This window comes from Pestalotiopsis fici, assembly GCF_000516985.1.
Source record: "Pestalotiopsis fici W106-1 unplaced genomic scaffold PFICI_Scf_1, whole genome shotgun sequence".
In the NCBI taxonomy this organism is placed as follows: domain Eukaryota; kingdom Fungi; phylum Ascomycota; class Sordariomycetes; order Amphisphaeriales; family Sporocadaceae; genus Pestalotiopsis; species Pestalotiopsis fici.
The window spans coordinates 6,486,394-6,501,683 of NW_006917091.1; the positions used below are offsets into that span (position 1 = coordinate 6,486,394).

General features: G+C 49.3%; 2 protein-coding genes across 2 annotated transcripts; one reads left to right on the top strand and one right to left on the bottom strand.

Annotated features, from left to right (window-relative positions):
* Positions 1-469: 469 nt before the first annotated feature.
* On the top strand, positions 470-2,007 carry PFICI_01891 (uncharacterized protein; the record flags this gene model as incomplete). The annotated part of the gene is made up of 3 exons (XM_007830472.1): positions 470-949; positions 1,008-1,585; positions 1,641-2,007. 3 exons carry the CDS (start codon positions 470-472, stop codon positions 2,005-2,007), a joined length of 1,425 nt encoding a protein of 474 aa, XP_007828663.1.
* A 1,936-nt stretch (positions 2,008-3,943) lies between these two features.
* Positions 3,944-5,768, bottom strand: PFICI_01892 (uncharacterized protein; the record flags this gene model as incomplete). Its single annotated transcript, XM_007830473.1, has 2 exons — positions 3,944-5,000; positions 5,068-5,768. 2 exons carry the CDS (start codon positions 5,766-5,768, stop codon positions 3,944-3,946), a joined length of 1,758 nt encoding a protein of 585 aa, XP_007828664.1.
* Between the last annotated feature and the right edge of the window lie 9,522 nt (positions 5,769-15,290).

Below are 15,290 nucleotides of genomic sequence, written 5' to 3' on the forward strand. Positions count from 1 at the left end.
CTGAGCTGGCGGATACTGAGATACCTCGACAAGCTACGACTTGGAGAGCTGTGAGCTCGCAACGTCGAACCAGCCAATTCTAGCAGCCTCAATTGTAAGGCACTCTCCACTGGCTGGAATAGGTGGGTCCTCCATTCTTTGGATCCATCCATGCGATGCACCTACCTACCTCTCTTATCGCTTATCAGCAATTCCGCCAGCTTTTCACCGCCCGAGACCCTTGCCCCCACTTTGCCGCCGATAGAGCAGATACAGAAATTTTTTTTTTGCGCCCAGACAAGCGAAACAGCCCAGGAAACCAGCAGCCTACCCGCCTTTTTTTTTTCTGCCGAATCTGGTTCATAAATAGCAGAACCTGCACGATCTGTCGCGACAGACAGATTCTGCACACTACCACACCTTTCCCTTTCCCATACCATTCATTTTTTTGTCTCATTCATTTTCCTCAATCAGACAATAATCATTCACAATGGGCAAGGTCAAGTCCTCCAGCGGCAAGTCTGCCAAGGCTGATCCCATCACTTCCGTCAAGGACGCTGGTGTCTCCAAGTCCAAGAAGCTCACCAAGGATGCCGCGACCAAGGCTGTAAAGGGCGCCAAGGAGTCCAAGAAGAGCAAGAAGAAGGTCGAGTCCGAGTCTGAGTCTTCCGAGTCTGAGTCCTCTGAGAGCTCCGACAGCGACAGCGACGAGGAGATGGGCTCCGATAAGGACGAGTCCTCTGACTCTAGCGACTCTTCCGACTCAGAGTCCGAGTCCGAGGCCGACAAGAAGAAGAAGAAGGCTGCCCCCGCCCCCGCCAAGGCCAAGACCAACGGCAAGGCCAAGAAGACTGAGGAGTCCTCGGACTCTTCTGACTCCTCTGACGATGAGGAGGAGAGCGACAGCGACAGCTCCGAGAATGAGGGTGGCGCTGACGTTGATGCCAAGAAGAAGGAGGCCAAGGCTGAGGTATGTCATGCAGTTGTTTTCTTCTTCACCCTCATCGCATTAACTAACTATTATTCAGTCCGACTCCGACTCCGACTCTTCTGACTCATCCGACTCTGACTCTGACGATGAGGAAGAGAAGAAGCCCGAGCCCACCAAGAAGCGCAAGGCTGAGGACGAGGAGGAGGCTCCTGCCAAGAAGACCAAGGCCGATGCTGGCGAGGACGCCGCCGTCACCCTGTTTGTTGGCAACCTCGGCTGGGGTGTCACTGACGACATTCTTTACGACACCTTCAAGGAGTACGCCGGTCTGAACAGCGCTCGTGTTGTCACCGACAAGGACATGCAGCGATCCCGTGGGTTTGGTTACGTCGACTTCGACACCCCCGAGCAATGCCAGGCTGCCCTCGAGGGTATGCAGGGTTTCGAGCTTGAGGGCCGCGGTCTCCGCCTTGACCCCTCCAAGCCCAAGCCTGCCGACAGCTTCAACAACACTGACCGCGCTGCCAACCGCGCCGCTGCCCACGGTGACACCGTCTCCCCTGAGAGTGACACTCTCTTCGTCGGTAACCTGCCCTGGGAGGCCGATGAGGATGCCGTCACGCTCTTCTTCGCCGACATTGCTGAAGTCAAGAGCCTTCGTCTCCCCACCGACCCGTACGTATTCTGCTTATAGATGGTGACATTGAAACCAGAGCTAACATAACACTAGTGAGTCGGGCAACCGCAAGGGTTTCGGTTACGTGACCTTCAACAGCGTCGAGGAGGCCAAGTCTGCCTTCGAGTCCAAGAACGGTGGCTACATCGGTGAGGGCCGTGGTGCTCGTGCTGTTCGTCTCGACTTTGCTGCCCAGCGCCAGCCTCAACAGGGCGGTGGCCGCGGCGGTGGTCGTGGAGGCGGTCGCGGTGGCTTTGGCGGCCGCGGCGGCGGTGGTGGTTTCGGTGGCCGTGGAGGCGGCGGTGGCTTCGGTGGTCGTGGCGGTGGCCGCGGCGGTGGTCGTGGTGGTGCTTCCCGTGGTGGAGGCTTCGGTGGACGTGGTGGTGGTGGTTTCCAAGGCAAGAAGATCAGCTTTGACTAAAGCAACAGCCGCACTTGATGGTACCTGAGGGCTCATTGACACATACACACCTGGTTGGCTTCTGAGGGTTGTCGGCTTCTTCAAACTTTGGACTTTTCTGCTTGAGGGTTCAAAGTCATCGAGGGCTAAGCTTCGTCACGAAGCGATGATACACCTGTGGGCTTGATCTGAGGTTTCATACACCTCTCAGTGGGTTCGTTCTGTGGGCTTTGATGGCTTTACAAGTATTGAATGCTGGTTGGGTTCTCCTTCCAAGCATTCACATCCTTCACGTACACACATGGTTCTGACGGCTTTCCCATTTGCCAATGGGGTTACTTTCTGGCTATGAAGTATTTGGCAAGCTTGCGCTACCTTGGATGCAGTTGCACTGGATCCACCACGAGGGTTTATTTCTTTCACGACGGCGTTTTGAGGGCTCTATAAAAAGTTTCTGCGGTTTTCATTTTTTGCGACGACAGGGCGATCAAATTTTCTTGTACAGCGAACCCAATCATAAAAACTGATCTCTCGGTGAGTATTATACACACCTTAGTGTACGATGCAAAAGTTTCCACAACCCCCCCGGTTTCCTATAGACCGTAGTCAGTAGTAATCAAATTTCGATCGATACCCATACAATCTCTATGCTTTTATCCGTGACCAACAATCACGTGTTGATAATGTTTGCGTGATTCTTGAAGGAGGCGTTGGCTATGGAAGGGATCTTACAGGATCGACATCATTGGTAAAGTCTATGATTTCATACCTAACGTGGGCGGTCAAATATCCTCTCCTGACTAGAGATATAAATCCCCTGTACAAAGTATTCTCCGTTTCTTTTTGTCCTGTTTGTTTTTATGATTATCCTCTCAATAACTGACAGTGCCGATCGTTTCTCGTTGCACGAGTGATGGGGATATCACTACTTGTCGTTTCTTTCCATTCAGATTGGGGATGTGTACGGAAGTATGTGACAGTGTCATATTGCCCAGCAAGTGGTCTGACAATTGGAAATGCATGGCCACGGCCTGCCAGAGCCTGTTCTTATGGCCCGAGAATGTACCTCGTAGTCGTCGTCAAGTTTAGTAAAATGGACTCTAGTAATGGACACTGTAACAGGACGTATAAAGTTCTTCGAAATTTGCACATTTTCATCAAGACAGAAGGTACAAAGGTTGTCTTCCATGCCTCCCGTGGTCAATTATTGAGTACTTTGTATATGAATACTTTTTATATGAGACCCGCAGATCCTAAATGTGGTTTCTCCAACGACTCTCGTCTTGATTAATGCTGGCCAGCTTTGGCAAGATTACACGGGTCTACACAAGCTGAAAAAAAAAAAGTTGGTGTTGCTGTCTATATTGCAAAGCGCTTGGACATTGATTCAACACTCATTCACTCCATCATACTTGAGGTAACGTTCATGGGATGTATCTTGTTTCAAAATTGCTTTTATCTTCTCTTTGATTTTCCTTCCAGATGCCATGTGAAACATGCCGCTTGCTGACCGATCCAAGTATGCCTGTTTATAGGCAACACCCCATTATGAACCATTCCTCGAAAAAGAAAATGAATGGCTTCTGTATATTCCAAGTCCGTTTACCCTCCTCTAGTCCATGCTCCTAACCCCCCAGTAATGCTTTCCATTGGTTACCACGCCTTCCAGGATCCTCAATGCAAACTGAGTTGACATTTGGGAGGGTTCAGCATGTAAAATAAAAATCAAATCGCTCCGTACGCCATTGCAATGCAAATATAAGTAAAATGTTGTGAGAATGTTGCGATGAAAGTCCCCAGCCAATCAATATTGTCCGTTTGTGTCTTGAGCTTGTGCCAATATTTTCTCGTAATGGCGACATTGATAAAGACTTGGCATGTCGTTGTATCGGTACATCCTCAAAGATTGAGGTATAGAAATATTTCAACTGTCCAACAGGTGCTTATCCGTCAAGATTTATCGACGCCAGCCGACGTTCCATATGACGTGAGCAATGTCACGAGCGGTGTTGACTGTGTCAACAACACGGCCAATAATGCCTGCATTTTCTTGTCCGTCCCCTTCTTCATACGGCATGAGCATGCCAGATTCAGTCCGACGCATACCCGCTGGTCCATTTGCCAGGTTTCCATACGAAGATGACCGCTGCAGACCCGATTGCGGGACTTGATCGCTCGGGCTGGACACTGGTGTAGTAGTTCTCTCCTCAATCGCAGATACTTCGTCGTCCTCGATGAAAAAACGGCCAGATTGCTTTGCTGGGCGAAGAGTCTCCTGGGAGGATGAGGGTGAGATGAACGGAGGGCTGCGGATAGTGCTATGCTTCATGGCAGTCTCTTGTGGCTCTGGTGTGTCCTCGCGATACTTAAGTGTAGTCGACGGCAACATTGCTATAGTCTTGCTCTCGCTGGTGCTACTGACCCTTGGCTTGGGTCGGGGTCTCGTCGGCTTCTTCTTGGTGCTGGTCTTCATCATGAAAACACCATCGTCAGATGAGTCGCTGTCATAATCGTTGTTCCAGTACTCGATTTCTGGCTCGTCTTCGTCCTCCTCTTCTCCTTTAACATCTACCGCAATACATTGTTGAACCGACTCTGAGAAGTGAATATGCTTTCGCTCCGTTGACGGTGACACGAGGCCGGATGTGTCGTTGGAGGGGGCAAGGCTGTTATCACCGTGACTGGCTCTTCGAGAAGAGAATGGAAACGTAATGTAATCTGTTGTAGCCCGCTGCAAAATCGGCCGAGATATCCGAACTCCATGGACTCCGTGTCCAAGGTCTTGCTGTTGTGCCTGAACGGCAGCTGTGGCTTGTTTTAAAAGTGAAGACGACGAAATAGACTTTTGTAGCATAACCTCTGACACGCTCCTCTTCTTCAAGATGGGCTTCTTTTGAACAAAAGAGTCATTTCTGGATATTGACGAGCTGTTCTGTCGTGTGTCGGCCGCGAACAGTTTCTTTTGTCTTGTCTGCAAGGGGCCGTACAACCAAGTTACGTCACAGTCCTTGAGCCTGTATCCATGTTAGCATAGGGACGAAGCGCGAGCAATGCAAAGCTAATAAATAGACATAATCATACCAATTTAAAGTTTCGGGAGAAACTGTTTTTAACCTGTACTTTGACTTCATCCAAGTTCTCCAAGAGGCATTTTCTAATCGAGAGGCATTGGTAAAATCGTTCCTCCTCGAGATGATGTAGCGCCATGATGACCAGATGTCCTCCTCTTTCCAGTCGTGTGACAAGTAGTCTACATGGTGAGTAGGGTGATGCCTCAGGGCCGTGTCATCTTCTGCATGCTCAAGTGGTACAGGGGATTCGGGGCGAGAAAGAGTAGTAGGCGTATCATCGTTCTCAGCAGGCGAGACAGAGTAAGAGTCGCCAGTGTGAGGGCTGGCGGGCGGCTCCAGATCCTCGACAGGAGCGAAGAAGGGATTCTCGTCGTATTCTGGCAGAATGATGTCGGGGGTATGTTCAAGATGTTCGTCGTTATCCCAGTGGCTGTCAAGAGACAGAATAGTTGCTGGAGTGGACAGGTCGGATGGAGTCACAGAGTCAGCATGTATCGTCTGGGGTGACGAGGCAACGGACGATGGTTCCGAGCTGGGCGGAGAGATATGGTAGGAGTGATATCTGCCTTGATAGGCAGTATTGATCCTTGTGGATGAGGCAGAGGTATGCAGGCCCGATGACTGCTTGCCAAAGTTTGGCTGTGAATGCGATCGCTTCAGTGGTGACTGGGAAAAGAAGCCGCTGTCCTCGGAGGAGAGAACGACGGCCATGTCAGGCAGATGGCGAACAAGATATTTGCGTGTAAGAGTCACCAGTTGGCCGTAGTCGTCCCCGCCAACAATGATATAATTCAAAGCCTCTCGATTATAGGCGATGAAAAAAGGTCTTCATGGATAGCAGATCAACCAGTTTCCCCCGCTTGCAAGATGTTGCCGAAGTGCCTGAAGAGAGAGAAAAAAAGACGTGCGAGTTGAGAGATCTACGCCGTGTCAGTATGTGGTGGTGTTTCTTGCCTCGGATCGGTGACAAGGAGCAAGTTAGCCGAGACGGTAGGAAGCAGCGACAGGTACAAGAAGACGGTCAGGGTTGTGTTTGTATGCGTGTGTGTGATGTAGTAAGAAGAGTAGTGAATGATGACTGCTCCAGATGCGTGAGACCAGAAAACCTCGGATAGAATGTCGAGTAATGACGCCTTTGGGGGTTCGATCGACACAGGATGTCGTCGAGTTTGTAAAAGCAGGCGACGATAAAGGTCCGGATGGGGGGGTGGCCGGGGCAGGGACTTGTCTGTCTGATATGTGGTGGTGGTTTTCTTTCCCAAGACGGACGGGCGGACAGACAAGACAGACAGTTTCAACGGGCAATGGGGCAAACAAGTAGTAGGTAGGTAATGTAGGTAAGGTAGGCAGGTCGACAGGCAGGCAGTAAACCAAAAAAGGTGGGAAGTAGGTACCTTGGAACACACAGGGTGTGGGTGGAAGGAAGGGCTGGTTCAGGGTGTGTCGGGGTGGATGCGCGGTGCTTTGAACTGGCACTGGGCGGCGCATGCAGGGAGCTACTCGACGTATGTACGTCTGGACTCTGAAATGTAGTGTGTAAACGTGGGAGAATGTACTGTGTGCCGGTAGAGTACGTCGCGTAAAGGTAGCTATGTAGCTAATAAGCAGCTCAAACCACCACTGCTAACAAGAAGAAAATGCGGTTTGTGTTCTTGTTTCTCTCCCTAGGCCGATTTCCGAGAGGTACGAAATGTAGCATGCATATTTGGTCCGGCCGGCATGTACAAGTCAGTGGGCGGAGAGGAGAGGGAAGAAAATGTGAGGGTGGAAAAAAAAAAAAAAAAAGGGCCAGCGACAAGTAGAAGAAAAAAAAAAAAAAAAGGACGTAGAGAAGACCGCGCTGCCCCCCCCCCCAAAGCGCGGGAGATGGAATACCGGGAGATCGGAAAGCAGCTTCGCAAATTTGCAAGGGTACACTGACAACACCCACGCCTTTTTTTTTCTCCCATGGGCTATCCGATGTACCAGGTGCCAGGACGTGGAGGGGGATTTGAGAAATGCCACCACCAGCAGGGATCATCGAGGCACTCGGGCACAGGAGGACGTGGGATGGGTGAGAATTGGCAAGGAAGCCGGAGAGGTACGGTGAAGGGACGATACACGAGACGAGAGACAGCTACACGCGGGGGGGTGTGCATCCGCCAATTGAAGATTGCCATTTGATGGTCTGGTATCTTGTGCAGATCTACAGAGATTACATTAGTTTAGGTAGTGTATTTGCCTAGCTGCCGCGTAATTTAGTAGTCATGACAAACAACCAACTAACTAATAAGAAGAACCTCGAGATCGAATTTCAGTTTCAACATGCATCCTGTCGGGCATCCAGTCATTTTTCTATGATATCACCTATAGCCTGTTATTCCCATGGCAGCATTGTAACCATGGTGCCTCTCAGGTAGACGTCTAAACCGACAGTCATCGTGTCCCTCCTTTCATATTTCATTGTCAAATCCAATAATCAATCAAAATTACTGGTAGCAATGGGGGCTTTGACTCGTGATCGGAATACCACATTTCAAGATAGGTAGTAACCTTGGCTGGCATAGGCAGTAGGGAGTCAAGCCACCAGATTATTAGAACGGCCGTGGAATCTAGATAGGTACATTACCTAGGCCAGTATCAAATGCGCTTATTGGAATTGGCCATTTTGCTTTCACCCTTGCTATCCATCCGAAGTTGCGCACGCAGAAGACGAACAAGAAATGGAAGATGGAAAAAACTAAATTAAGAAAGATCCCCGCTTCTTCGTCGACATGAAGAGCCATGCTTTGCCATTGCAAGCCGCTATTTGCCCCCAGCTCCCTGGCCGTACGTACTTTTTCCCGCGCAGATGACCAACCGCATGGACGACGGGCGATGGCGTGGCCGGCGACGAACACGGACATTTGAGAAACGTTTCGGCTCACACTACGAAATGCGTGGCATGCGTGGACGAGCAACATGGGAGCTAATAAGGTAAACAATCACTCATACATGGTTGTGCTTGGATATGAGATCAACACAGACGAGGCAAACGCACAAACTCGAGAGAAGCGAACCCCAGCCAAAAGGAGAGCGAACAAAAAAGAATACCATGTATTCAACCCCCCTCCTCCCCATGCCCGCTTGTACTATCTGGGTATGCGCCACTAGCTTCATCACCACCATCTTAAACCCGCTTTCCCTCCTCTCGCTCTCTTACGTATACTACAAGGCAGAGAAGAGACTTTCCCTGGCAAAGAGGCAATGTTCGACTTGACATGCTTGATGCATGCAGGATTGCGGAATTGAGGATCAATCGGACTACGTACACTACAATCTCTACGTACTACGTACTGAGCCAGCAAACCAGCGTTTGGCCGCCTCATTCTCGACCATTCAAACTCTGCATCAACAGACCGAGACAACGCCTAGCCAGTGATCCAGAGCAAATGAGGGCAAAGGTTCGCAGTTATTCCTAACCTAGTCGGTGGGGATCGGCCAGAACGAGGCGCTGCGGGGACGGCACAACGACCTGGGGAATGGATCCAAAGGGGGTTCAGGTCTCTCTGTGTCTCCTGCTTGAGATTGTCCTGATCGGCACCATGCCCCCGTTGTCACCTGATTCACCGGATTTTTTGATTTTTCTTGAATTTTGGATTGTGACTCGAGAATCGCCCGAGGAAAGGTGATCAAGTAAGAAAGCCACTGTTTTGCCTTGGGCGACATCAGTCACGGATATATGATACTTCCAGAGACGGCAAACTGCGTCTCATATAAAATCAGCAAAGACTTTTGCATCGATGCCCTACGTAATTGGTACATGCTCGGCGAATCACAACTGCTCACACACTATTCCATATGTGGCCCCATAGATTTTCCTGCCTTTCTTCATTTCCTGGTCTCCCTCCCCAGATCCACGAAAAAGGAATTCGATAGGCATGACATAATGCTAGATTGATCCGTGCGTGTCCAAAACATTGAAGAGTTCGTCTTACAGGTAGGTAAACAGGTAAATAGGGTCCAGGAGCATGTCTCACGGGATCAAAAAAGATGCTGATCAAATCAAAAGACTTTTTTGACTATCCGTCCGCCCACGGCACTGACTCCTACCTGGTCTGGCTGGCCTGGCAATTCATATTCGGATATGTGCGAGCATGAACCTGCGGCAAGAACTCTTGCAATACCTACCTGGGTTAGGACATTGGTTCCGAGCCACAGGTTTTGTCCAAATTTTATAGTGGAGTCATGGGAAAATGCCGCTGGGCAAAAAAGTCACAGAGGTGCTCAAGATGTCCTGGGTGCTGCCCAAGTCGGCCCATTCTACTGGGACCCGTCGCTGCTTGGCACTGCTGGCCCCTGGTCATCTGGAGGGCTGAAGGGTTCTAGAGCTTCCGCTAGAGCTTGTAGAACCCACATCAAATCCCACCCAACAGAGGGGGCCCACACACCATGTGCGCCGAGCCAGCCAACCAGCCAGCATTGAACTCGCTGTGGTAACGTTGGCGCGACACGGGCAACATATACAAATCTGCTCTACTATCTGTAGGTAGGTAGGTCACAACATCATTGACGGTTTCATGTTTTGAAGAGATACTACTAAACTTACCTCCTGACCGCCAGTATGAAGACAATGTCGGATGGGCAAATGGAAACCCCCAACAAGAGTCCAAGACTTGCCATAGTTAAACAGTCTGTCCTCCCTTTCGCCCACCGCTCGCTCCCGGACGTTGGATATTATCATGAACGAAACTATATTCTCCGCGGATTTTCCTGATGGCTGTCAAAATGTATTGTCCAGCATCGAACCTTAAGCCCCGAGGCAACATCAAGACCAGACCAGCCGGAGGTCTTTCGACACCACATTCCAAACCAAACAAACGAGGGTAGTAGGGGCAGGATCATGCGAGGCGAGCGAGGTTCTTGAAGGTTTCAATGCAGATCGCGATACACCTCTTAGCCATCCATATCCCCGGTTCCTTCCACCACATCACATATATAATCTCAGCTCCATGGAGCTCTTAGCTCTGCCGTACGGTACGACTGTGACTTTTTAGGCTTCGACGATCGCTTGGGAGCCGCATATCCGCTGCGACCATTTTCACAAGTCGCAACGTTATAGTCAGATACCAGAAACTCTATCTCGAGATAACGGGAAGCTCGGCATACAATCACAACAGCACTACCAAGCAAGGCAAGCGAAAGCACCACCAGGCGAGGAAGAAAGGAAAAGCTCTCATGAACCATGAAGGCCACCACCAGCCGTGTCTTTGATGAATAATAGGTACGAGAGCTTATTGCAAGGCGGATCAGTCCCTCGATCATCCATCTATTACCGGCCAATATCATTTTCAAATCGAATCGCCTTTCAAGCGATGATGGCCTGTCTCTACCTGGGACGAGTATCATGGCAAACATCCAGGCAGGGAAGGGGTCCAGATTCCAGCACCTCCTACCCCAATGCTCAAGAGGCTGGGAAAGCTGGACATGCAAGATGCATACTTATTTTTTTTTTAAGGTAATCACAACGTTGTGAAAATGTGACAGCAGAGCCTCATGTTATGCAAAGCACAAACACTCACCCCCAAGTGGCTTTACATGTTTATGACGCACGTGTGTCCGGACTGCATATGATTGGACTTCAGCCCTGTATTGAGGCTCAACATCCCAGCTGAAAGACACGATGAATTCACATCGCTTTGTGGGCTTGTCTGTCCTTGCTTTGGCACCTATACGACCATTTCAGAGTCCGTAGCTTCACCAACCTTCTTGGGGACACACGTCGATGATGGATGAAGCAAGCATTAGAAGCCGACGCCTCCAGAAGGGCGAACCATATTGCAGACTATATGCATAACCCGTATCCATCCTTCCGGGGAAGCAATTGATGGGTAGTCGCGGCGACTTACGACTAGCTGAAAGTTTCAACGAGGACCCTGAGATGCTCGTTTATTTACTTTACGCCTTGACGACTCCCATTTGACTCTGAATCCAACGCGGTAAGATGATAGTGGCAATCTCGGGATGCTGTGCTCGGAACACTGCCAACGCTTTTCTCTTCGTCCCATTGGAGCGAGCTCTGTCTCGATGACCATCAGTGCAGCATACCATCAAACCATCAGGGCTTGAAGAATTGCGAATCAACCACGGCTGAGCTACGAGGGCGTGTGAAGACGGGACTGTAATGACACGGAGCTCTTCCAATATCCAGCCAGGTTGATTACATGATAACCCACCGCCCGGCTTCCAGATTTTACCTAGCCGTATGTAACACAAAGGGACCGATCCCGACCCCCACACCACCCCCATGCGTTACGGTTACGGACATGGCTCAAGTAACATGCTCGATGCCATTTGCAGAGCTCGAAGGCGTGGGGTGCCCGTGGCTACACTACACTTTTTGATTACTGTGCATCATTGCTCTGCCGCAGTCCACATTCCCCAGATTACGAAGTCCGAGAAGCTATGAATGATATACATGAAGAAAATAAACCTTGAAGAAATAATCTTAAATCTCAGGGTGATCAAACGAAAACTCCTACCAAGGTAAAAGCTGTTGTGTTGGAATGTATCGGTAATCTGTACCTCTTTGCCGACGCGGCTGGGACTGGGACTGGGACTGGGACTGGGATTTGGACTGGTTCCGTCTTTTGCGTGCTCCTCACACTTGCAGGTTTGGCAGCTTCGTGTGTACACTATGTACTCTCTGTACGCCACGGCCAAAATCGCCACCTCAGGTTTTGGGGGATCCCGGGATTTCTTCGAGACCAACCAAGATCGTCTTTCAATGGCTAGAAGCACTCGGTTTTTTAGTTGCGTGTCGACTACCCTGTCCGTGTCCCAGGCAAGAAAGAAGCAAGAAGGTCTACTCCCGACAAAGACCCTGATCGACACTCCAGGCCGTGTCGATCTTCGGGGCTCAAGAAAGAACCCCCTGGCAAGCCTGGTTTCTCCGCCAGTGATGGTGTTGGTACTTGGTGTTTCTAACTCTTTTGCATTGCTTGCTCCTCTAGTAGGCAAGTTGGCAGGTAAATGCACCGCTACACAACTGCCATCTTGCCACCATCACCGCTGGTTCTCACTTACACCACACCGAAGATCCGGCATCTGACCCAAATGACTAATGTCCAGCACGCGCCCCCTTTTTTCCAACGTTCATCATGAATGAATTGACTGCTTCTCCAGCTTCCAGACTCCGGCCCGATCTGGGGCATACTGCATTTGCATGCAATGTATTATTATTATATGGGGGAAGTCCACCAGAAGGCTAGATCCAGTCTACAACCAAATAAGCCCGCGTCTATTCTGCAATCCAGCCAAAGGGCGTCCGTCGCCCTGGGCGTGGCTGGAGAACATTTTGATTAATATTATATAGCACACTACCACACTATCTATCATGCCATTTGCCAACCAGCTTATTCAGCTCGGACTCGTTGTTGATGATTACGTCTCACCGGAAAGATAATTCACGGGCCCGGTTTCCGCCCATCGACGTAGCAGTAACACAATGCAGCTGTCAATCGCCCATCGGGGGCCCCCCAGGAATGTGATACATTCCAACGGACATCAATGCATCTATCGTTGCACAGCAGCTTACGATAACATACAGCAACGCAATCAGGCAAGCAGGAGCAAGCAGCAGAGCTCTCCCCCAACTTGCATGTAAGCTACTGTACCAGTGTATCATGCTGGAATGAATCGCAATGGCGTCAATCGGGGCTTGCATTAAGGGGGCACCTATCTAGCTAGGTAGGTATGTAGGTAGGTACCTTATTAACCTCGCCATGGGCACAGAGGTACTTGATAGAGCAGCAAGGCAAGTTGAGCTGAGGTTCCCCCTTTATCATATCCAAAAACCGCATATCAATGCGCAAAAGCCGAGCTCAAGCAGATAGTATGTAGTGAGGTCGGTCGTGGGTTCGCTTTAGCAATCACTCGACCGGATCGTCATGCCTGCAGTGCAGCAAACCCTTGCGTCTCGGGCCACACTTGCATCTTGAAAACTTCCCGGAGGTGAGGAGGCTGGATCATGATTCTTCTTTCAACCAGAGCATGCCAGCTCGTCGTCATGTTTACTGCATGAGGACCCAGAAGGGGACTCGAGGGAACAACATTGAACCTACAAATTCGGAGACATTTCAACTCTTCCTGCGGGGTTGAGAGCGTATAGACATGATGCATCATCCCTTGACCGCACACCATGATTCTCGTCTACTCACCTCTTGACACATATTTCTGTCTCTCTTGTCTCTATCTATTTTCTTTCTAATGACAACAAATCGGCAAAGAAGAGTCAGCATTTAGACTCCACTAACCTGACTGATTTCTCCTCTCGGGGAAGGACCCGCGATGCATTAGCTATTAGTAGTGTATGTATACTAGAAAAGTAGGGCACTTCTAAACCAACGCCAGAAGGTGAAGCTTGCCCCGATGCAGTGGTAGTCGTTTATTTCCTACCTCTGGGCTAGTCTGTGGAAAAAACTCTTATACACTTTGGATAGGTGCGTATAAAAAAGCCACGACAAAGAATGCTTCTTAGTGGTGTATAGGAGCAGACCGCCAGTTCTGTATCTAGTGAGATCCTTGCTCAAAGATCTTCTCTCATTGAGAAGGGGTTGTTTGGAAGAATCAAAAAAAGAGAGAGAGAGAAAAAACTCTTTCTTCTCCTCTTCCACTCGGAAGCCGCCGCTTTCAATCGAGACTCTCCACAGACATGAATTAGCCAGTCACTTTATACTCAACCCGGACACATTTCAAAAGGCAATAGACTCTTTAGAGACAGCTCTCCTTGTCTAATTCTCTTCCCCGGACGAATCGGCTCGTATCAATAAAGGCACTACTACTCTGTGGCATTCTTCCCTTTTTGAAAAACTCCTTCTTTTTTGTGGTGGCATGATGACAATGGTGAATAATTAAAGTATTTGACATGCTTCACTGGTGCGGTATACTACAGATTAATCACCTGTGTGCCTTGAGCATCTTGTGGTCAGTTCGCGGGACCATTCAAAACAAGCTTAATACTTGTAGCAACCACAGATATCACACATACGTCATTGTGTAATGGTAAGCTTTTTTCACTGGAATTGCTCCTCATTTGAATAGTCATTGGATATCGTGAGTTTAGAGAGAAGCAGACGGGGAGAGAGAGGGCTGGTTGGCATTGGCAATTGAAACCGAGCTCAACCTGATCGCCCCCCTCTCCGTGTATAGAAATACACTTTGATATCTAAAGTTTTGTGGCCCGTCCTCGTGATCAGGGTCCCAGAACCAGGCGCTAAGAAGGACTTCAGCCACCTTGACAATTCAGACATTGGAAGAATAGAGATGGAATAAAATAAAAAAAAAGAGGCGCTGACATGTTCGCAGAAATTTGAGCCGTGGTGGAGAATTTTACTACCAACCAAAGTATGCAACCTTTTTTTTTGTCCTCTTCTTGCTGCTGGCTGCTGGCTGCTGTACCAACCACTACGAAAAAAAGCCAGAACAAAAAACGAGACTTGGCAACGAACCCGACGTTGACACCACACACCACCATTTCACGAACCCCACGCAGAAAACTACCCTCTTTTCAATCTAGTAAATTATTTCCCCGGCCCTATACGCACTCTGCATCCTATACTTTTTTTGCATCGCCAACTTCTCCATTTTGATTTGTCTGGTCTTGTTGAGATGTATTATCCTTTTTTCCCCCTGTGCACCCCCCAACGAATTTGATACTATGCTGTTTCTTGATAGTCGGGGCAAAGGTGGAGCTAAATCTGTGCTACATTTGCGTGATCAAGGAATCCTGCATGATTTCTCCCGCGGTTCACTATCAAGAGCTCATAGCAGATGATGATTATTGTGTCCTTATCACAATGAGGTGATACTGCATTGAAAGGGGGAAGGGTTCACGAGGAGATGCATCTCTCGCTTTTATGACGTTTCCGATTCGGCGATAACGCGGTCGTGTATGGAGGCGCATTCCTTACCACTTTTGCGGCGGCAAGCTGTGATATGTCGGCGAATTTGTACATGATCACGAAACCTCTTTCGTCTCTCCTCATATCGCGTAAATTCCTAGCATAGGTAGTCATGGTAGTACTTTGATGCGTTTCGCTGCAATGTACTATAATGGAGAGCGCATTATCCATCGAGGTATGCGCATGATATACCCATTGACTAGTGCACGTCATGTCACATCGTCCATGTAAGTCATAGGGTTGATGTGTTTGGATGAGAAGCAGGTAATGTAAGACCAGGATGATTTCCACTTTGTTAACAACATCCTAGCAA